The sequence below is a fragment of the Salvia splendens genome, chromosome 1 (genome assembly GCF_004379255.2).
Source record: "Salvia splendens isolate huo1 chromosome 1, SspV2, whole genome shotgun sequence".
Lineage (NCBI taxonomy): Eukaryota > Viridiplantae > Streptophyta > Magnoliopsida > Lamiales > Lamiaceae > Salvia > Salvia splendens.
In genome coordinates, this window is record NC_056032.1 from 37,330,793 (window position 1) to 37,351,632 (window position 20,840).

The 20,840-nt window shown below is 38.8% G+C and overlaps 3 protein-coding genes and 1 non-coding gene across 9 annotated transcripts; 2 read left to right on the top strand and 2 right to left on the bottom strand.

The window, feature by feature from the left end:
* The first annotated feature begins 1,142 nt into the window (after positions 1-1,142).
* Positions 1,143-1,457, top strand: LOC121784164 (nuclear transcription factor Y subunit B-5-like). Its single transcript, XM_042182361.1, has one exon. It carries the CDS (start codon positions 1,143-1,145, stop codon positions 1,455-1,457), a length of 315 nt encoding a protein of 104 aa, XP_042038295.1.
* An 8,318-nt stretch (positions 1,458-9,775) lies between these two features.
* LOC121757948 lies at positions 9,776-9,858 on the top strand. The gene has a single exon (XR_006041268.1). It is a non-coding gene; the product is annotated as a small nucleolar RNA SNORD96 family (small nucleolar RNA).
* Positions 9,859-13,155: 3,297 nt separating this feature from the next.
* LOC121749193 (serine/threonine-protein phosphatase 7 long form homolog) lies at positions 13,156-16,089 on the bottom strand. Of its 2 annotated transcripts, XM_042143791.1 has the most exons (5): positions 15,950-15,966; positions 14,552-15,412; positions 14,384-14,471; positions 13,874-14,305; positions 13,156-13,805 (listed from the first exon to the last, which is right to left on the bottom strand). In XM_042143791.1, exons 2-5 carry the CDS (start codon positions 14,863-14,865, stop codon positions 13,296-13,298), a joined length of 1,344 nt encoding a protein of 447 aa, XP_041999725.1. In that variant the 5' UTR covers positions 14,866-15,412; positions 15,950-15,966; the 3' UTR covers positions 13,156-13,295. The 2 variants fall into 2 exon arrangements, with proteins under 2 accessions (XP_041999725.1, XP_041999720.1); XM_042143786.1 differs by having other exon boundaries at positions 14,552-16,089.
* Positions 16,090-18,026: 1,937 nt separating this feature from the next.
* LOC121799641 lies at positions 18,027-20,689 on the bottom strand. 5 transcript variants are annotated; one of them, XM_042199077.1, is made up of 5 exons: positions 20,506-20,689; positions 19,426-19,501; positions 18,369-18,570; positions 18,190-18,275; positions 18,027-18,118 (listed from the first exon to the last, which is right to left on the bottom strand). In XM_042199077.1, the coding sequence occupies exons 1-4, from the start codon at positions 20,566-20,568 to the stop codon at positions 18,206-18,208; spliced, it is 411 nt and encodes a 136-aa protein (XP_042055011.1). In that variant the 5' UTR covers positions 20,569-20,689; the 3' UTR covers positions 18,027-18,118; positions 18,190-18,205. The 5 variants fall into 5 exon arrangements, with proteins under 5 accessions (XP_042055011.1, XP_042055003.1, XP_042055018.1 ...); XM_042199069.1 differs by having other exon boundaries at positions 18,027-18,275; XM_042199084.1 differs by having other exon boundaries at positions 18,027-18,275; positions 19,426-19,486; positions 20,506-20,685.
* Between the last annotated feature and the right edge of the window lie 151 nt (positions 20,690-20,840).

A 20,840-nucleotide genomic window follows, 5' to 3' on the forward strand; every position in this document is an offset into this window, starting at 1 on the left:
ATTCAAAGCGAGCTGCTGGGGAGGCTCGGTGCGATGACTTTTTGAGTGGTTTGTTCTTTCACCGTGAGAACTGGAGGCAGATTTCTCCCGAGGCTGTTTTCCGGGCCTACGGGCTGGGACTAGCTTCCTCACGTTCATCACGGACGGAAGTATGGGTATTATGTGATCTGGTATGCATTTTTTGGTGGAAGAGGATCAAAAACTCGCTTTTATCACAGTTTTGGTTCTCTGTTTCCCACAGACGGCGCCAGTGATGATGTGGCGAATTTTTGATGGGAATAAATGTAAGTAATAAACGATCACAACACGGAAAATTACGTGGTTCGATTTACTGAGGTAAATCTACGTCCACGGGAAGAAGAGAGGGCAAATTTGTATTGCTTGGTCTCGCTTACAGATTACAATACTGATTTGCTATAAGATTCAGGATCTAGAGAGCTTAACCCCCGTCTATCTGATCTATGTTCTATTTATACATTCGAACTAAGATCGTGGTTTGCAGCCCTGGTAGTGGGGTTGATAACTGCTTAATACCACTAAATAGATCGTGGGTGTGGTGGAGGTCGTGGAGATCCTGCATGGGTCCACTATCTCCTTGTTCGGTCGAATACTGAGACCGAACTGCTGAGACCGAACTGCTGAACTTTGCCGATCAGCTTTTGCCGATCTGAGAGTTGAGCTCGATTGGTCGGCTTTTACCGAGCTATGGGCTGTGACCGAACTCTTTGGTTGTGCCGATCTGAGAGTTGAGCTCGATTGGTCGGCTTTTACCGAGCTATAGGCTGTGACCGAACTCTTTGGTTGTGCCGAACTGATACTCTTTCTTGGGTTTTGGGCTGATGGGCCGTCACTGCTATTGGGCTCGCAATTATTGTTTAGTTGTTTAGTTCGTATCCCATCATGGAGCAATTATATAAACATGTAAGGTTAGGACTCCAAGTTAGGTTAATGTGACACATTAAAGTCTTACGTTATGGAATCAATAATTAGGTAGCTAGGTTTCTTCCTCTACTAGTATTTGGAATAAATTGTTAGTGGTATGTATAAATTTAAAAGGAATTTAGGTAGAAGATTTATGCAAGTACTAAATTTTGGGTAGTGGTAGGAAGAAAGGGCAGTTGATGAGAGAGTGAAATTAATTAATGGCAGAAGAAGAGAAGGATAGATTGCTTCCGGTAGCGAACGTGTGGAGGATGATGAAGAAGATCCTACCCCCAAACGCCAAGATCTCTAAAGAAGCCAAACAGACAATGCAAGAATGTGCATCGGAGTTCATTTGCTTTGTTACCGATGAGGCATCGGACCGGTGCCACAAGGAGAACCGGAAGACGGTGAATGGAGACGACATCTGCTGGGCACTCAGCTCCCTCGGATTCGATAACTACTCGGACACTATGCTCACCTACTTGCACAGATTCAGGGAGATTGAGACACAGAGGGCTAACCAACAAAGCTAAGAGACACTAGTTCAGCATTCCATTTTCAAACAATTCTACATACAGAAGGAGATCTTCTTCTTCAGCTAAAACATGGCCTCTATTTTGAGGAAAAACAGGTAATTCTTCTCAACTAATTTAGCTAGCGCTAAATTGTCAACTATCCAATAAGTTTGTAATATAAACTTTGTTCATAATCTTGAAATTTGACTTGTTTTTACTTCTAAGTAGCACAAGATTTTCCTTTTTTTTTTGCCAAATAACAGCGATTCTTGCTTGACGCTGGCAGTTAAAAATTTTCATTAAAAAATACTTCCACTGGTGTATATTAACCTCCATTTTCTGCTCAATCTTATCAAATCAGATCACCAATCGTATGAGCTTAATTATACAGTTTCCGTTATAATTAATTATATGTGTCAAATTTGATAATAAAGTCATAACCTCAGATCTTCTTTATTAACCTCAATGCAAATCAGATATCAACTTTGACCTTATACATCAACATACCGTGCAATATTTCCACCGAAATCATTTTTTTCTTAGAGAAAGATGCATAGAAGAAAAGTAAAAGGAAAAGGCTTAAACTTGTTTATCCAAATTCTCCGAATTGGATTTTAGTTTATGATCTTTCTATATATGCATTAATTTATGAAATGTGGGTGATTGTCTCAAGTCTTAACTCGTTAAGTATCTATGTATAAAGATGTATTAAAAGCACATGAATTTAACTCAAGTCCAAACTGGTTAAACAAACAAGTTCAAACAAATCGAATACATTTGGATGAAGTTCACCTCGATTTCTTTTTATTTTATAGCGAGTTAGTTTTGTAATAAGCTAATTCATATACAATCACAGTATTATGTGATTTTAAGAGTTCATATGTTGCACAAAACAGGTAATCCTTCTCATCCCATTTAGGGTTAAATTATCTACTATACAGCCAAGTTAGGGAAGGAAGAACATAAATTCTTAAGGTCACAAGCAAGTCCTCTCTTTATAAGCTATTTTGTAAGTATTCATCATTGTTTGCTCAATTCTCAAAACTCCATTAAGTTCATTGATGCTTAGTGGATTTGATGTCCTTCTACATTTCTACATGTTAAGAGGAAATCGTTTTATCTTTAGAAACAATACATCAATCCGCGAGTGATAGTAGAGAAGTAATTTGTCTAGGGGAAGTTTGTTTTGTCTAGGGGAGTATTATTTTTGTTGTAGATTTTGTTTCAGTAAATTTAGTTTCTTTCCTTCGGTATATAATAGCTTGAGACATTATCGCACACGACTTGATTTTTTCTACTATATTTCTAACATTTCGCATGGCATAATTAATAATTGTATAACATATAGTAGTACTTATGTTGTAATGATTAATAGACGAGTACCTTTGTTTAACAGTGTTGCAAATTAATTTTGGTTTAACGGCCCATCCTCGAAAAAAATCATTTTAAAGTTTAAACTAACTATAAAGGGAGTAATATCCAATCCAACAAAAATTAATCGAATGGGATAATTAAAGTGGTGGCTGCTTATAAAATTAAATTTGCTAATACGTCAATTCTGAATATAACTTCTAATCATTCGCTACATTACTCCATTGAGAATATGTAACTATAAGTTAGCATTTCAGTCTTCAATTTGTTAAATGAACAATTGATTTCAGATTAAGATTGGAAGTCATGAAGGCTAATTTAATTCACTCTTCTAAACTTGTTACGGAGTCTAACTATCCTACAATACAATCAATAATTATGCTAAACCGTTAATTTGTTTGGAGATACAAAGAAAGAGAATACAAAACCAGAAACGATGATTCCGGTATGTATTTGTGCTAAAATAGGATCTCGCTCTCTGCAGAAAATGGGGAAAGTTTTGCAAGAATGGAAATTTAGGGTTTGTAGTGCCCTAGAAGGTGGTGCAGGTGGAAGAACAAGGACAGCGCATGTTACTCTTTTTGCGAGTTTTAGAGATGCAGTTTGCGATATCCCAATGAAAATTTCGATCATTTCAATTTAAAAGCCTCTGAGTATTTGCGTCAAAGTTAGGGTTTGTAAGCATCATATATCTAGGGTTTCCACCTTTTACTTTTGGGACCACTTCTCCAATATCTTCCTTTTACACATATTTATTACATAAAGTTGCTGGATGCACACCTTGCTACTTCGTTCATTTAAATTAATTAACCAAGTTACTATGTTTTGCATTATTCATAATATTATCAGGACTCCGACCGTCTCATAGCGATCGATCGAATAACAAAAAAGGGTTAATTATAAAAAAAAAATACCAACACAATATTTAATTTTTGAAATCTCATAAATTTAACAACCAACATCTCTGCAAATTAGAATAAGATCAGAAAGCTAGTTAGTGGTGTTAATCGGCAACATTAGTTTTTAAAAATTGAATGGCATTTAGTATAAACAGCTCTGATGGGGTTCGATTTCAAGAAAGTAAATATCTGACCTTCACTTTTCCAAAATGTTCTAATAAAAAATGTTAAAAATAGTCCATAGTCATCCCTAATCGGCTGTTGTAGTATTACTAGTAATTGTATTAATCTGTGCCACTAATGTTTATGATATGCAGTTGTTATTATTGGAATCGTGCTTGGTCAAACGACTTTGACTAATAATAAATGTTACAAGACATTTAATTTTGTGAAATTAAATGCAATAGCGTCGATCTAAGTTCCGAGTAGATGACCGCAACATATTCATTTTCTCAAATCCGATTCCCGGTGAGTGAGAAATAATATATTAAAGTTAGTCACAATAAATCTAGAAATGAACTATGAGAAAAAAAACTAAGGGATTAATTAACTAAGTGTTAATTATCCCACATCGGGAATGATAAACTTCTTTGATGAAGTATTTAATAAGATGAATTATTATGTGTAATAATTATTGTGGAATAAGATGGGTGACAGAGCCCACACGCGCGCGCCGCGCACCGTGACCCGTGCCCCGTGCATCGGGTGCCGTGTGCCTTGGCAATTGGTCTTTGGGCTGTTCTTTGGAGCTAGTCGTTGAGCGTGGTTCAAACCCCGCTTGTTCCTTTTAGACCACCTCAAGCCCCGCTTGTTCTTTGGAACTGGTCGTTGGGCTGTTCTTTGGAGCTGGTCCCCGATGGACCCCGACGGTCTATGGTGTATCCCGTCGTGTAGTGTGTCCAGATGCATCGTGTCTCTTCAGCTCCCAACGGCTAGTGCACCAGTCAGTAACTCCCGGTGGTTACGGTCAATGGCCTTGACTCCAGCAACCCCTGCGGGTGGACTTGGCCTATAAATAGGCATGCATCCATAACACAACAAACTCAAGCATTCTTGCATACACGCTCTCTCCCTCTCTGCATAATCTTCCCGTCGAAGCTCTGCCCCCGCCTTACTCCCGTTCGTTGGAGCTCTGCTGCTAGCGGTGCTGCTACTTCAGAGACGAAGCCGTTTTATCTTTGGGGACGACACGCCAAACCGAGAGCACTACCGGGGAGTATCTCGTCTTGCGGAAAGAGGGCTCCTCGACTCGGCTTACCGCTTTCCACAAGTTTTTCCGTGTAATTTTCGCCCGGCAAGTTTGTATCTCAAAATTTTTCAACATTCGCAAGGAGAAATAGTACTCTCTCTGTCTGCGATTACTTGTCTTACTTTTACTCGACTTGAATTTTAATAGAAATGTAAAGATATGTCAATGGAAAAAGTTAGTGAAATGCGAATCATATTTTTATATACTAGTATTAGTTTTATAATAAAATATGAGTGGAAGAAGTTAAATAAATGTGCGATATGCAAAACCAAAATTACTAAAAGGTAAATGAGACATGTATTTATAGATGAATTGGAAAAAAGGGACATGTAATCATGGATGGAGGAGGAAGTATTATTATACACCCTATGTCTCGGATCAATTAAGGCGAAACATATTTTTTTCACAAAAATTTAAGCAATGGTTTCCAGTATTGTAAGTGGATTTGGTGATAAAGTAAATTAAGTAATTTGCTGGATTATTTAAACATTAATTAAATTTAAATTTTTTACATATACATTTTCAATAATTACAATAACTAAAAAAATATGTTATTTTTAGAATTTGATTAAGTACTTTATTTTCTTTATTAGAGCTCATACATCAATCATATGGCATAATTTAATAGCAAACAACAAACAATAAACTGCAAGGGTAAGATTCCCCTTGAAACCAAAGCACTCAACATAATTTTAAAGATACCAATTTCAAGGATATGCACTGTCACATTTAGGGGTGTCGAAATGGGTAGCGGGTATTGGGTACCCGCACACCCGACTCGTTACCCGTCGGGTTTCGGGTACCCGCTACCCGACATAAGCGAGAACGGGTTCGGGTACGGGTATTGAGTTTCAGGTTTTTGCGGGTAGCGGGTATACCCGATACCCGAACGGGTATACCCGATACCCGCTTATATACCCGTTTAAATATAAATATTCAATACAAACTCGAATTCAGTTTATAATGATTGCAAAATACGTCAAAAATTAAATATCAACAAAAAAAGACATTAATCCAGCATAACTAAACACCAGATATAGACTTCCTGTACAAAACCAACACATCTTTAAAAAAAATCAGTATTTTAACAACCAGAATCAAATCAAATGTTGATAGGCACTACATATTTTGAATTAGTATAATTAAATTTGAGATACTATGATTTTACTAGATCGTGACGGTTGTAAGCGCGGAGTTATCACTCTTCTGCGACGGACTCTGCCAGAACCCGGCGCCATAGAACTTATCCATCATCTGCTTCTCGAGCTCAACATGATGAATATATTTTAAACGGGTCGGGTACGGGATCACTGTGCGGGTCGGGTAACGGGACAAAGATTTTGGCTACCAACGGGTACGAGTACCCGGTTCTCCAGGTACGGGTACCCGCGGGTGCCCGTTTCGACACCCCTAGTCACATTTATAAGAAGTGGTTTTATATTACAAAAGGTACATACAGATTCTATTTGGCATTGTATAAGGTCGTTGAGCCACATAAAACTTGCAAAAGCAAGAAGTTTTTTTTTAAAATTATGTTTATGTGTTGTTTCTAAAACTTTATTTGGAGTAAATGGTGAGATGTTGTTACATAGAAAGATTGACATATTCTCGTTCAACAAAAATCCCAACAAAGAGAATAAGCAAGAATAGGAGTGCAGAAATAATGGAGATAAATGAACAACAAATCAAGATTTGATATACATAAATATCATAAAATTAAAAAAAGTCAAAAATATTTTGATATATTAAATACAAACTAAATATATAAAACAAAACAAATAAACTAAATATGCATCAGATTATGGTAGTACTTATATAAAATGCTCAAATACAACATATATATTCGTCATATAATATTAGGTTTGTGACAAAGTAAGAGTGTCCACAATAGGGAGTCGCGGTGCCCGCCCAAGAACACGGCTGGCCGCGGCGCCCTATAGGGGTGGAAACGGAGGGCGGCCGGGGGAGAGGGTGGAAGGGCGCGGGCTGACTACTCGGCGAGGACACGACGCATGGAGTAAGGCCGCGGCGTTGCCCGCGGCGCCCTATTGCACGGCGCCGACGGTCGTGGCGTCGGAAAACCTTTTTTTATTTTTATTTTTTGGTTTTTTTTTCTTCTATAAATACTACTCCCTCCAGTCCACATTAAATGTCTCATATTTGACCGGTGCGAGTTTTAAGAAATTGTTTGACTTTGTGAAGAAAAGTTGGTGAGAAAAGTTAGTGGAATGTGGACCCCACGTTTATATAATAGTTTTATAATAATTGTGAGTAGAATGAGTTAGTGAAATGTGAGGTCCATTTACTAAAAGTGGGAAAAGTGAAATGAGACATTTATTGGGGACCGTCCAAATAAGAAAATATGGGACATTTAATGGGGATCGGAGGGAGTACATTTTACACATTTTCACCTCACTCACATTTTACACCCTAATTTTCACTCTCTATATTTTTGTTGTCTCAATATGCAAGGTGGAGATGGTGATTCCCCCGGCTATGGAGACTCGGGATACGACAACTATCAACCTTCTCAGTCCTGGAGATTGAGTCTCACTCCCCCTCCATCCCAGTCGTGGGGTCTGACATCGCCGCCATGGCAACAGACACCCCAATATCGGGGTCAATCCTCCTCTCATCAGAGGAACGTGGGTCATCCCCAATCGGCGTTCGGGGATTACCAACCCAACATGGACGCGATCAACTATCCTCGTCATGATAACCCCTTCTCATAACTTCCAATCCATCCAATCTCCTATGTCTGAATCTGATAGATTCACATGGGAACAGTTGATGGGTATGAATTCGGGGGTACCGGAGACCCCAACGTCCGGACGTGTGGAGGCGAGGAGAGGAGGCGGTGGCGGTGGGCGAGGCGGCAGCGGCAGCCGCGCCGGCGGCGACAGCGAGGGTGGCGGTCGATGGTCGTCCACGCACTACTACACAGCGGAGTCAGTTGCTATTGCCAGGGCCTGGGACGCGATCACGTCGGATGTCGTAGTTGGCACGGATCAGACCGACATAAGCTTCTGGAGGCGCGTCCTGGCGGTGTACAACGGATTTAAGCCGCCACACAGCGGCCTGCGTAAACCCGACCGGATCCGAAAAAAGTGGTCGAGGATTGCTCAAGCCGTCAAAAGGTTCACTGGCATATGCGAGAACAACCTCCACACAGCTAAGAGCGGCCGCAGCCAAGCCGACATAAAGGCGTTGTCGTTTGAGATGTACAATACTGAAGGGTACCCCAAGTTCGGCTACTGGGAAAAATTCCTCGTTCTGCAGGACTGCCCAAAATTCAGGGCCATCTATGAGGAAGAGCGTGCTCCTGGTCCAAAGCGGACAAGATTCGGCGTCACCGGGAACTACAACAGTAGTAGCGGCTCACGTACCTTCGACCTCAACGACAATGTTTCGGAGGAGCCCCCCTCTACACTCTCCAGGCGCCCACGTCCACAGGGCCAATAGTCCACTATCCGAGATGCTAGAGCCACCTCTCACCTCTTTGCGGCCACGTCTGGATCGCGCCCGGTGATGGCTACACCGATCTCGGTGTTGAACAGTAACCTGGAGGTGCAGATGAAGATGCAACTTCAGGAGAATAATGTCTTGTACCAGATCGCATCTGACCCGATCACCAATGGGGTGTTGTTCGAGCTCATACAGAGGCTGAGGAAGAAGCTGGGGTTGATGGGAGGGGCGAAGGCGAAGGCGATGAAGCTGGGACGAAGCAACCGATTCTGATGAAGCCATCGAGTAGTTGGCGGTGTTTTTTTAGTGTTTTTATAAAATTTTTGTTGTATAATTTTCCCCTATCTATAATACAACGAAGATTTGGTTTTAAATTTTTTTTTATTAAATTATGTTGTTTTTTTTCTAATTACTCCCTTTGTCCCATAGTAGATGCCACACTTGGGGATTGGCACGAGATTTTAGGATGTGTTGTTTTGTGTGTTAAGTGGAAAGAGAAAATAATATATTTATATTAATGTGAGAGAGAATGTTCTCCAAAAAAGGAAATGTGACATATTTTGTGGGACAAACTAAAAAGGAAAGTGTGATATCTATTATGGGACGGAGGGAGTATTATAGTTCGATAATTTTTATTCTAATTTAATTAAAATATACCAATAATTGATAAAATAATGTGATTTGTGGCTGTGGCTTGTTCACTATTGGGCTGGGCAAGTTTTTTGTGGCCGTAGATGAGTTTTTGTGATGGTCGATAAGAATTTGTAGCTTGACCAAACTATCGTGGATAATCTATGCCAAAGATATTGATAGATGGCCTAAAACCGATTTAATCATTAGGATTGACATAGACGGCCCAAAATCGATTTAATCATTAGGATTGACATAGACGGCCCAAAATCGATTTAATCGGCAATTGATATCCAATTAGAAATAGCCCATGGAAATCCAGAATTATCCAAACCTAGGGTTTTAGCCGCAGTCTATTGAAGCCTATATATGTATCGGTATGAATATGTGTGTATTAATCGCACTCATCTGGCTTAGGTCTCATTCGAATTTGAATTTTTATCTGTTATTTAGCGACGATTTGATCAAATTTGCGGCGAGCCATAATCGATGCTCGTATAACTCTAATTCAAAATCGTCGCCAGAAAAAGCTTATTCCTTCGTTGAGATCTCCGATTTCCGAAGGTGAGCGTTGTCATATCCTATCGCCTTGGGTAGTGGGTTACTGCTATTAACTCTTGGGATTGGCCATGAGAAAAACATTTATTCTCTATTTCATGTCTTTTTTTTCCACAAAAAATATTTCCTTTTTAGTTTAAAATTTTTTTTTTCATGGTTTTATGTCGCGGGTGAAGAAATCTATTATAAATTACACCATCTTTCGGGACTGAGTTTCCCGTGCTGATATTCTGCAATTCTGAGGCTACTTTAGATTAGTTGTTATTGTTTTGTGAAGTGAATAATTAATTGTGCTTATTAACGGTCCAGTGCTGTCTCATTAAATATACAGCACTTAACATTATCATAAGCTATAGTAATTCTGAGCCGCCTTCGTCTTTCGAATCTTTTCTCCATATGAGATTAGGCTATCCATGTAGTGGCTCTCACTTTACCGTCTTACCTTTTGAGTTCACTTGTTCTGGTTTTAAAGAATTTTTGTTGGGTGGATCCGGAGAAACATGCAAACATGTCGGTACCCAAAGTTTCTCAGTTTAAGTTTGTGAAATATTGAGAAAATCGCGTATATAGGCCACTTGGCCTTTAAAATAACGCAAATGTACCCATTTTGTTATCAATTCCATTTATGGGAAAAACGCCGATGAAGTTGGCGTGTTTATAAGTAAAACGCCAGTGAGATTGGCGTGTCTATATTATAAAACGCCAACATAGTTGGCGTTTTACAATGGCACCGTATCTTGCTCGTATTTTTAACCAAAATACTTAAATTTGAACACGCTAATCTTGATGGCGTCTTTACTAAATAAAACGCCAAGGTCATTGGCGTGTTTAACGTTAAAAACGCCAACCTGATCGGCGTTTTTCGGTTGAACCATATATCTCAGATCTCCCCCAAAATCGCAGACCCTAATCACATTTCCTCCCTCCCCAAAACGCGAAAAACCTTCCCAAAGCTGAAAAACGCGAAAACGCTTGCCTTGGTCGGGTTAACCCGGTGGTGGATTGAAGCGTGTAGATTTCTATTTTGGCTCATTTCTTCCAAATATTAGTACTCGCAATCGGTTAGTATAACTAATTTTTAACTCATTCTTCCAAACATTAGTCTACCAATATCAATATTTGATGGATTATTATGATAGTATATATTGTAGTGTAATTTATATAATTATTTGATGGATTGTTATAGTATTATAAATTGTATTGTAATTAATAGAAATATTTTGAGTCGTTGTTATGGTATTATATGTTGTAGTATATCTAATTTTTTACCCATATTTGATAGGTTGTTATGATAGTATATATTGTAGTGTACTGTAAAGAAATATTTTTGACCAATATTTGTGTTTGACATTAATGCAGATAGTATGACGTGGGTGTCCATTTATATTGGGGTGGAAATATAATTCCCGGAACAGTTATTTCATATGATCCTCCTTTTGCAAAAGGATTGATTATGTTGGATGAAAGTATTTCCTACGATAAGCTTGTGGAAACAATTTGTGAAAAAATAGGGATAAACAGATTTGAAAACAAACTTCAAATAGTATGGAAACGTCATATATTCTATGGATCTTCAATCACGTATATAGGTATTTTACTAGAAGAAGTATACATGCCACTAATGTTTAGTGAGAGTATGACTACAGGAGGTCAAATTGAATTGTATGTTGAGTATTCGTCAATTACTCAACAACATAGTCATCATCTCATGAGTAATGATGTTGGTACGCCTACGAGAGGCCGAGAACCATATTTCGTTGCAACACAAGATTTTGATGTTGGTACGTCTACGAGAGGCCAAAAACCATGCTTCGATACAACACAAGATTTTGATATTGGAGGCGTGCATTTAGGGGACAGTGACAACCCAGCTGTGGTTGAGGACATAATTGGTCTTGATAAAGCCGACTTTCTTGATCCACAATCACCTTATGATTCTGAAGATATCGATCCGGATAGTACAGATTCAGATGGTGCTTCGTCGGATGAGGACCAATTTGTTGCTCAAAGAACATCCATTCCGGTTGGAGAAACAGTGGTTGGCGAAACATCAATTGGAGGAAGAGCAGTACGAGAAAGAGTAGTTCCACAGTTCCCACAGCCTGGTATGAACTATTTTCGCACCTTACCAGGTCCATATGATAGTTTTGATCCAAAAAACTTTGAGTCTGATGATCTCAATGTGCATTATTGGAGTGAAAAAGATCCGAGCAATGTCGGTTTGCATACTAAATTTAAAACCAAATTGGAATTGAAGTCAGCTGTGACTTTTTGGCATTTGGAAAAAATCCGACAATATACAGTTGTTGAAAGTAAAAGAAAAAGATGGCATGCAGTTTGTAAGTGGCCACAAGGAAATCCGAAAGATAAGTCCTTACCGCCATGTTTGTAGGAGTGCCGAGCAACATTGAGGAAGCATGATGAACACTGGCAAATTAGAGTGTTTAGCACTACTCATACTTGCATGGGGGATCGTAATTATAATGGGCACGCTAATCTTTCGTCGGGTATGATAGCGTTGAGTGTTCGACATCAGATAGAAAACGATCCTTGCTACAAGGTAAAAGCAATTGTGGCGGATATTGAAAATAGATTTCATGTGAAAGTTAGTTACAAGAAAGCATGGTATGCTCGGAGGACAGCTATTGAGCTTGTGTATGGTTCGTGGGCGTGGAATTTCAAAGTTTTACCAGGTTATTTGAATGAGTTGCAAAGACAAAATCCTGGCACAATTGTCGAATGGTTACATGATGAAAGATTAAGCAACGGTATGAACAAGGTTTTCAAGTACGTATTTTGGGCTTTTGGTCCAGCTGTGGAGGCTTTTCAACTATGCAAACCAGTTTTAACCGTTGATGGAACTCATCTACGTGGACGATATCGAGGTAAAATTCTTATTGCCGTTGGATTTGATGCTAATAAGAAATGTTTGCCTATTGCATATGCCTATTGTTCTGTTTGTTCTGTTTTACTTATATTTTGGCGGCGTCGTAGTTATTTATTGAATAGAACATTGTTCTGTTTGTTCTATTTTACTAATATTTTGGCGAGTCATAGAATATGCAAAACGTAGAATTTAGTTTATTAAAAACGCCACTCAAGATGGCGTTTTTCCTAAAAACGCCATCTAAGTTGGCGGGTTTGTGTTAAAAAACGTCATCTAAGTTGGCGTTTTTTATCTAGAAACGCCTATTTCGTTGGCGTGTTTTAAAGACGCCAACGCCGATTGGCGTGTTTGTTCAGAACCTCAACCTCGGTGTGGCAGAAAATTGCAAAAAAAATTTCGGACTTAGACACGCCATCTTGAGTGGCGTGTTTAAAAAAACGCCACTGAATATGGCGTTTTATAGGAAAAACGCCATCGACGTTGGCGTGTTTTAAAAAACGCCAAGTAAGCTTGGCGTGTTTGTTCAGAAACTCAGCCTTGGCGTGGCAAAAGATTGGAAAAATGTTTCAAGTTAAAAACGCCATCGTGAGTGGCGTGTTTCAAAAAAATGTACCAATCCAACTTATAAGAGTTCAAATTATCAACATGCACACGTATAAAAAGCGGATTTATCAAATTACTAATATACATACGCCAAATGAATGAAAAAACACCAATATCAATACAATATATCAAATTACTTATATAAAGCGTTCAAATCAATGTAAAAACACCAAAATAAAAAGTTCGGGCAACGTTCACTCGTCTCGCCTTTTACGCATAAACAGACTACGGATTCCCTTCCCGATGCTGGTCTTAGGGATTCTAGACGGAGGAGTATCTTCAACGACGGCATTCTCTAAATCAATGTCGTCTCTCGCAGAAGACCGAGGTGGAGATTGTTGATCGCTGAGACCGAAATCTTCTCCTATACCACCCGTGTGGCTGACTGAGTGACGACCCCGCACGACAGATCTTGGTGGAGGTGGAGCCACAAAATCGTCATCAGAATCATCAACCAACTGAGTATCCATCCTTGATGATGACGACTCTCCACCAACTTTCTTCTTTCCACGCCGCTTCGCTTTTTGCCGCACGGGCATGTCAAGGTCCAGCTCAGAGCGCTGTGAAGGACGGTGGTCCATCGTCTCAGCTTCCCCACATATCTGGAGGCCATCTTCAACCATTCTCGAAATGGTGAATAAATCCGGCCGTCCTGACATGTCTTGCTCCCTAAGAAAGTGGCGTATTTTGTGAAGGGTCTCCACCTACAATTTTCAGTGTTAATTACATTTCATCTTATGAATATAAACAAAGAAAAGTTGTTGAAATCTACCGCGTAGTGATGAGAGGCCGCCGTTTCATGGAAGCCCTCATGAGAATGCACCCCAGGTTTTGTTAGGTACACCACGGTTATCCGGCGAAACCAATCCATGTACTCATCAGTAGCAACAGGCACCAATGAGTACTCCAAATCAACATACACCGTGTCGTGCCTATTATGCCAATCTTGTATATGATTGGCGTGCCACTGAACCCAGTTCCGACCTGCTTTGCCACGTCGATCCTGTTTCGTAAAATCAGATCCGTGGAACCGGTCGACAATCGGGATATAAGGTTGGACAATCCCAAATTGTCGCAACACCCGCTGTGGCATGTGTGGCTCAACCATATTCCAGCAGATTAGTGTTGTCATCGACGTCCATATAGGACGACCGGCAACACAAACATCCGGCAGATTTCGCGATTCATACGGCCTCCAAATAAACTAAATATGAAACTTATTTAGTCAAAACAAGTTCAATCAAAACAACACACTAGCAACAATTTAGTTTACGTAAATTACCTGATTGGCATGCATTGTTGAGAACTGATCTCTGAAAGTTTCAATGCAATGCCCCGGTGCTTTTACATAAGAGGCCCGACCAGTCCATCTACAAAAATTAAATTATGAGCGAACAACACAAAAATCAATAAAAATTATGCTTAAAAGAGTAATTAGTGGACAACTTACGCGACTGCACATGGTAAGTAGTCTACGGGCGCGGGGTTCAGCATCTGCGGTCTAATAATTGGGATTCTTTCCCAAGCCCACAGCTGTAACAATGTAAGAGCTCCCCCGACATCGGTCCTCTTACCAAGTGCAGCTTCACATAGATTGTGGTACAAGCAGGCAAGAGTCGCACCTCCCCAGCTATAGCTAGCACATTGTTCTATATCCATGAAAAACTGAAGGTAGAAGAAGGGAATTTTATTACCGGTAGCGTTCGGGATCAGTAGACCACCCAGTAACAGCAGACAATACACACGAGCACGTTGATTGTACATGTATTGCTCGTGGTCATCACTCAACTCAATCCGCAGTTGATTTGATAAGCTTGTCTGCTTCCAGTTCAATTCTTTTAGATCAACTGCATCTGGAATAAAGCCAAGAAAATCCAAACAAACATACTTCCAATAGTTGACATCCTTAGTGGGGATGTAACCCGTCAGAGGCTCACCGTCAGTTTTGAGGCCTCATAAGACCTCCACGTCCTCTAAGCTCACAGTCGCTTCACCGACTGGAAAGTGAAACGTGTGAGTCTCTGGCCTCCAACGTTCAATCAAAGCGGTGATAAGATGGTGGTCAATGTCTTTCGGTTGACCACACCTCAACATCCTGCCGAACCCCATCTCATCTATAACCGCCAAAACACGAGGATTTATGGGAACATCCCATATGATTCCTTCGTATCTTCTACACCGTACGTCTTCCGATGGCACTCCTGCCCATATGTTATTAGAGACGTGTTGTCTCTGCAGATATAATACGGAGGGGTCCTCAGGACCACATAAGAGCCGACGACGAGAAGTTGAAGAAGATGCCATAAATCACCTACACAACATTCATATTCCAAATTAAACAACAAACAAACCTAAACAAATTCAATAATTACAAACAATTTAATACAATATCACAAAATGGAACACCTATATCAAACAATTCACAATACACAACTTCAACATCATAACACAATTCACCTACACAAAAGTAACAGTTCAAATAAACAATATACATCAATTTTCCACCAATTCAACTTACCCAATTTTAGTTTAACCAACCTAACAATTTCAATTTCAACCTAACAATGTACACAAAATTAACATTTCAAACTAAAAAAAGACATTAACCAAAACCCACATAAACCAAATCAATTTGCCCAATTTTTAAGCTATCAAACCCTACGATTTTGGTTTATAATCAAATTTATACACAAATTCACTTAACCCAAACAATCCAACATAATAATCAACACTAACGTCATACAAATAATCCATATGCACAATATTTCAACTCAAATCGCAACACATTACAAACCCTAGCTAAGTATCCAACAATTACTCTAATAATGTAAAAGATAAGCATACTAACCGAATAAATTGGACGAATTTGGGGAAAACTAGCACCGATTGATGAATGGATGGCGAAATCACAAAGACACGGACGAATTTGCGAAGGATTTGGCCGCTGCTAGAGAAAATCGCGAAGTGGGTCTGTGGTGTTAATTTTTCGCGACTGTCTGCTGCTAGTATATGCCTCTGAACAAAGACGCCAATGGTGTTGGCGTCTTTTAGTAAAGACGCCGATCAGGTTGGCGTTTTTTACGTTAAACACGCCAATGACCTTGGCGTTTTATTTAGTAAAGACGCCATCAAGATTGGCGTGTTCAAATTTAAGTATTTTGGTTAAAAATACGAGCAAGATACGGTGCCATTGTAAAACGCCAACTATGTTGGCGTTTTACAGTATAGACACGCCAATCTCACTGGCGTTTTTACTTATAAACACGCCAACTTCATCGGCGTTTTTCCCATAAATGGAATTGATAACAAAATGGGTACATTTGCGTTATTTTAAAGGCCAAGTGGCCTATATACGCGATTTTCTCGTGAAATATTTGTGGTAAAACGAAGATAAATTTTTTTGCTCTACTAACCGCCGAGCGTGCGCCGTCGTGTTTATTTCATTTATTTAATTCTTAATTTTACCTATAAAATATCCCATTCTCATTTCATTTTTTCATCCAATTTTCTCACTTCAATCTTCCATACCTAACTAACTTTTTTAGTCTCTCAAAAAATGGCTTTCGGTGGTGATGAAGATCCAATTGATAAGTTTATTTTGTAAGCCTTGTTGGACGAGTCGTGTGCCCTGATTAACCATGAATTGGATGCGTGCAAGCAGAGCTGGAGGCCCATATAAACCGTGAACTGGAACGATGCGTACAAGTAGAGCTGGAGGCCCAGATAAATTGCGAATCGGAATGACTTGTGCAAGCAGAGCTGGAGTTGGCAGCCCCGCAACCGATCCAATATCGATTTCATTTGTGTGTTTACATGTTTTCTATGTTTTTTTACCCCAATTGATTTTGTTTTAATATTTAACAAATACAAATAGATTGGATGGCTGTTGGGAGGAATGTGGCAGGGCTCTTGAGGAATTTTTTGGAGGGCTCTCTCTATTACACTCACAATGGGCATTGATCGGCTATTGGCGCTCATTGTGCTGTAATTGCTGATCGGCACCCTCCCCAGCACCCAATGACCATCCGTGCCTATACCGTTGATCTCGGGAGCCAATCTAGTACTCCCGATTTGATTGACTTTTTTGAAATAATTGTAATAAATAATTAGAGCTGATAAATAGTAACATAAAAGCGAGAATAACGTAGAGGAGGCTTCTTTATTATAAACTTTCATATATATACATAAAACCAAATGCCCCTTCTCTAAAATGAAAATTTTTGTAGTGAATTCCTGGCTAAGCGTCGCTACCCAATCTTCCGCCTCCCTAATCGGAAAAATTTACTAACAAAATCAGTGACGGAAGCAATCATCAGCTTCAGTTAATTCTCTTTCCCCATAGTATGAACCAACTTACGAATGCCGGTTGCTCAATTGTCACGATGTTTCCCCAGTCATACACTCATCAATTGTCACGACGTTTCCCCAGTCATACACTCATCGACAATTCCCATAAGATAAAGTAAGCAAGAGATAGAGTGTTATTTTTGCCATGAAAGGAAATGCCTTACTTAAAGTGGGACGGCCCAAAAAGAAAAGAAATGTGCCAACACGGATAAAATGGAGAAACACGGGTAAAGTGGAGGAAGTATTATTTAGTCTAATGAAGTGCTTGGAGTAACAATTCTTCTTCTTTCCATTCGTGTAAACTTTAAATTAGATTTTTCAGTTTTCAAACTTGTTTTCTAAACTTTTCCCATCAGAATCAAAATTTTATGGTTTATTTCTTTATTGCATTAAACAAGCTGACGCCTCCCTATGGTTCAACCTCAAAGTATTACTCCCTCTGAGATAAATGGTAGTATAAGTAGTATTAATGAATAGTGAGCTCCACGTCATTAGTAGTGTAGGGTAATGGTATAAGTTGTAAATAAAATGATGTGTAGGAGTATTGTATTTTTTAAATAAAATAGAAAGTTCATACGTTTTAGGGACGAAGTAATAATAAAATAGTTCAGACTGAGGGAGTACAACTTTGGCTGTAATCTTGCAGTTAAACTTGAGTGCTTGTGAGTACCTAAAATACACATCAATAAGTCACAAGCTATATCCAAATATTCTATATACGCAAATAAATTGTGATGTTACCAAATAAGTATGTAAGTTAGACGCCCTCTAATTTAACATGCTCACAATATTCGAGTTGAAGCCTGGGGGATGAACCAACCTCTCGCCTGTTAGAGATAATAGTTTAGACCTTGGAATTAGGGGGAGAAATTTAGATGCAAAATACTAGCACATGCTGAAGTTGAATAATTTTTAATTACCACATATATACAGTGGCTTCTACGAAACCCCATCCGTCTTCTGCATCTGGCCCCATCCAAAACCCTGAAATCTGGACATGTACACAACAACATGCACCACCTATATCGACCCACTCTCTTGAATGCCTCCCCGTCGATGAAATCATGCCTTCACCACAATACTTGCCTGATACATGCTTTTTCACTGTCGCAGTTACACAAACTTTACTCTGTATGTCATTTACGCACCTGCTTTCTTTAAACTAGACAACTACAAACTCCTTAAAAAATGTCTACCTCTGATTGTCCAGCATAAATATTATTGTGATGTTTTTTTAGATACGACTATGTTTATCATACTCAGCCAGGGCAGATCAGTTATGGATGAATGGCCTAAACAGCACACCTCTTCTTCCTAGAAAAATAACTAACTGCTTCTCCTAATTTAAATTCATTTTATTTCCCAGCATAAGCATTATGTATTGATGGTTTATTTTCTTAGGGATTATACCTATACAGGGAGAAAAAAATTAGCTAGTGTTGCACAATCAATATTCCTTATTTTTCTTCCTGTTGAGTCTGAAGTTTAGTAAGAACAGGCATGTCATTAAGGTAACAAGAAATATGAAGTAGGATTGTAGGAATATCAGAAGAGGTAAATATAGTGGAGAAAGGGGAAAAGCACAAAGAAATCTAGTAAGTAAGCTGTTGGCCACACCCAGTGTATGCGTTTTGACATAATTCTTATGGTAAAAATCCTTTAGTTAAGAACAAAAGAAGAACATGAAAGCCCAAAATTCTGTACAGAATCATATACTGAAGCCTGAAGAAGAAAAGCAAGTCATCACTCAAATGCAACTGGCATGTCAAATACTTAGCGGAAAGGTCTTCTAAGGAGTGCATCAATATATTCAATTTCATTATATATTCGGTTGGTTAAAAACTGCAGAAAGTTATGTTTTTTTATTCCAATTACCCTTTTACATCTTTTTCTAAACAATTCCATGTTAATGGGGACGCTCCACAAAGAATTGCATCTCATCCTAACTGACGGCACATCAAGCTAAGTGAAAAGTACCTGCTTGGCTGGTTAGTGAATTTGAAAGTCTTCCACCAGTTAATCTCCTTGAGTAAGATGCCTGCAGCAAAAAAAGCTATATATAGTTATAACAACATATCAAATGGTATGAAATACGGGTCATATAATATTATACTATTATTATCATAAGAAACTAAAGCAAGCAAATAGATTGATAAGTGCCAAACAAGAGCATCCTAGTAACCAGATAGCATAGAAGAAAGATTGCAAACACAGCCTGACTTACTATTCATAAAGTACTCATCGCGTGTTAACTGTTAAGGGAGTATATGAAACATTCTTAGGACAAAAGTAAGCAAGTCACATATTTTGGCATTCAAATGCGCAATTATCTCAAATTCCAGATTGTGGTCTGTTCATACTCGAGCTTCAAATCAGTAGTTGTATTTGGGTTTCCATCATGCATCGACTAAATTCTAGACAGTAGACAATGTGGCCATCTTTAACATTGCCACAAGCTGACAAACATACTCAATTAAAAAGCAGAGTAGACAGATGAGGGTTTGGTTAATAGAAGATTTTATCTCCTGTGAGAGAGGAGAAGATTCAAAGAGTCTGTCTAACAACAACCAGCTGCAGCCGCTATTGTATGCATCTATAATTCCGCAGTTTTAACTTGTAAAGAAAATTCAAACTAAACACTCAGCTAAGACAGACACATATTTCCAGAGGTACATACAAAAAGATGATTTTCACTAATTATCATTTCCGAAATCAGATAGTAATATTTCGAGAGGTAGATACAAAAATATATAGCATCAGCTAATTCAAAATACATCACAACCCGCATTATTATAAAAACCCTAATGAGCAAAGGGAACTAATTAAACTCAAGAGACATTTACAATTCATATTTTAAGCTCAAACATCAAAACATAGTAAAACAAAGTGATACTGATACCCAATACTTCGTCAATTAGAGAAGCGCCGCAACATAGAACAGAAATATATACATTATTTAAAATTAAATAGGTTTGTTTTCTCATTTCTCTTGTTCTGATATAGTAATACAACTCTTGGATTTTGTTGAAAGAAAAACAAAGTTGTTAGTTGGAATACCTGAAATTGAGTTTGGCGGTGGCAGTGCGGCATTGAGAAGCTGGCTGAAAGTATGAGCGCCATGGCCGGAGGTGGGGAGCGGCAGACTACAGTGAAGTCGGATGGCAAAAAATAAAAATGAAAATATGATCCTGCCTAATGTCCTAGAACATGTTTTACAATTTGTGACCGTTTGATTCAGGTTTTAATAATGTAATAGAATGTGAGTTAGGAGTAATAGAAGGTGTGTTTAAAAAGTTTACAATAATTTTATAATGACGTAGTGGAATATGGAGTTTATTAAGTAACGTAAAAAGGATAGGCGGTAAATTTTTAAAAATTCACGAAAATGAAAA

Bases quoted from the DNA above. Each gene is read 5' to 3' on its own strand.
- LOC121784164 (XM_042182361.1), top strand. From the start codon at position 1,143: ATGGCAGAAGAAGAGAAGGATAGATTGCTTCCGGTAGCGAACGTGTGG.
- LOC121749193 (XM_042143786.1), bottom strand. From the start codon at position 14,865: ATGTACAATCAACGTGCTCGTGTGTATTGTCTGCTGTTACTGGGTGGT. The intron at 14,306-14,383 runs GTAATTTACGTA...TTTCATATTTAG, and splicing joins CAACAATGCATGCCAATCAG to TTTATTTGGAGGCCGTATGA. The intron at 13,806-13,873 runs GTAGATTTCAAC...TGAAAATTGTAG, and splicing joins CGGCCTCTCATCACTACGCG to GTGGAGACCCTTCACAAAAT.
- LOC121799641 (XM_042199077.1), bottom strand. From the start codon at position 20,568: ATGGCGCTCATACTTTCAGCCAGCTTCTCAATGCCGCACTGCCACCGC. The intron at 19,502-20,505 runs GTATTCCAACTA...AACTATATATAG, and splicing joins ACCGCCAAACTCAATTTCAG to CTTTTTTTGCTGCAGGCATC. The intron at 18,571-19,425 runs GTACTTTTCACT...TACAGAGTAAAG, and splicing joins TTCACTAACCAGCCAAGCAG to TTTGTGTAACTGCGACAGTG.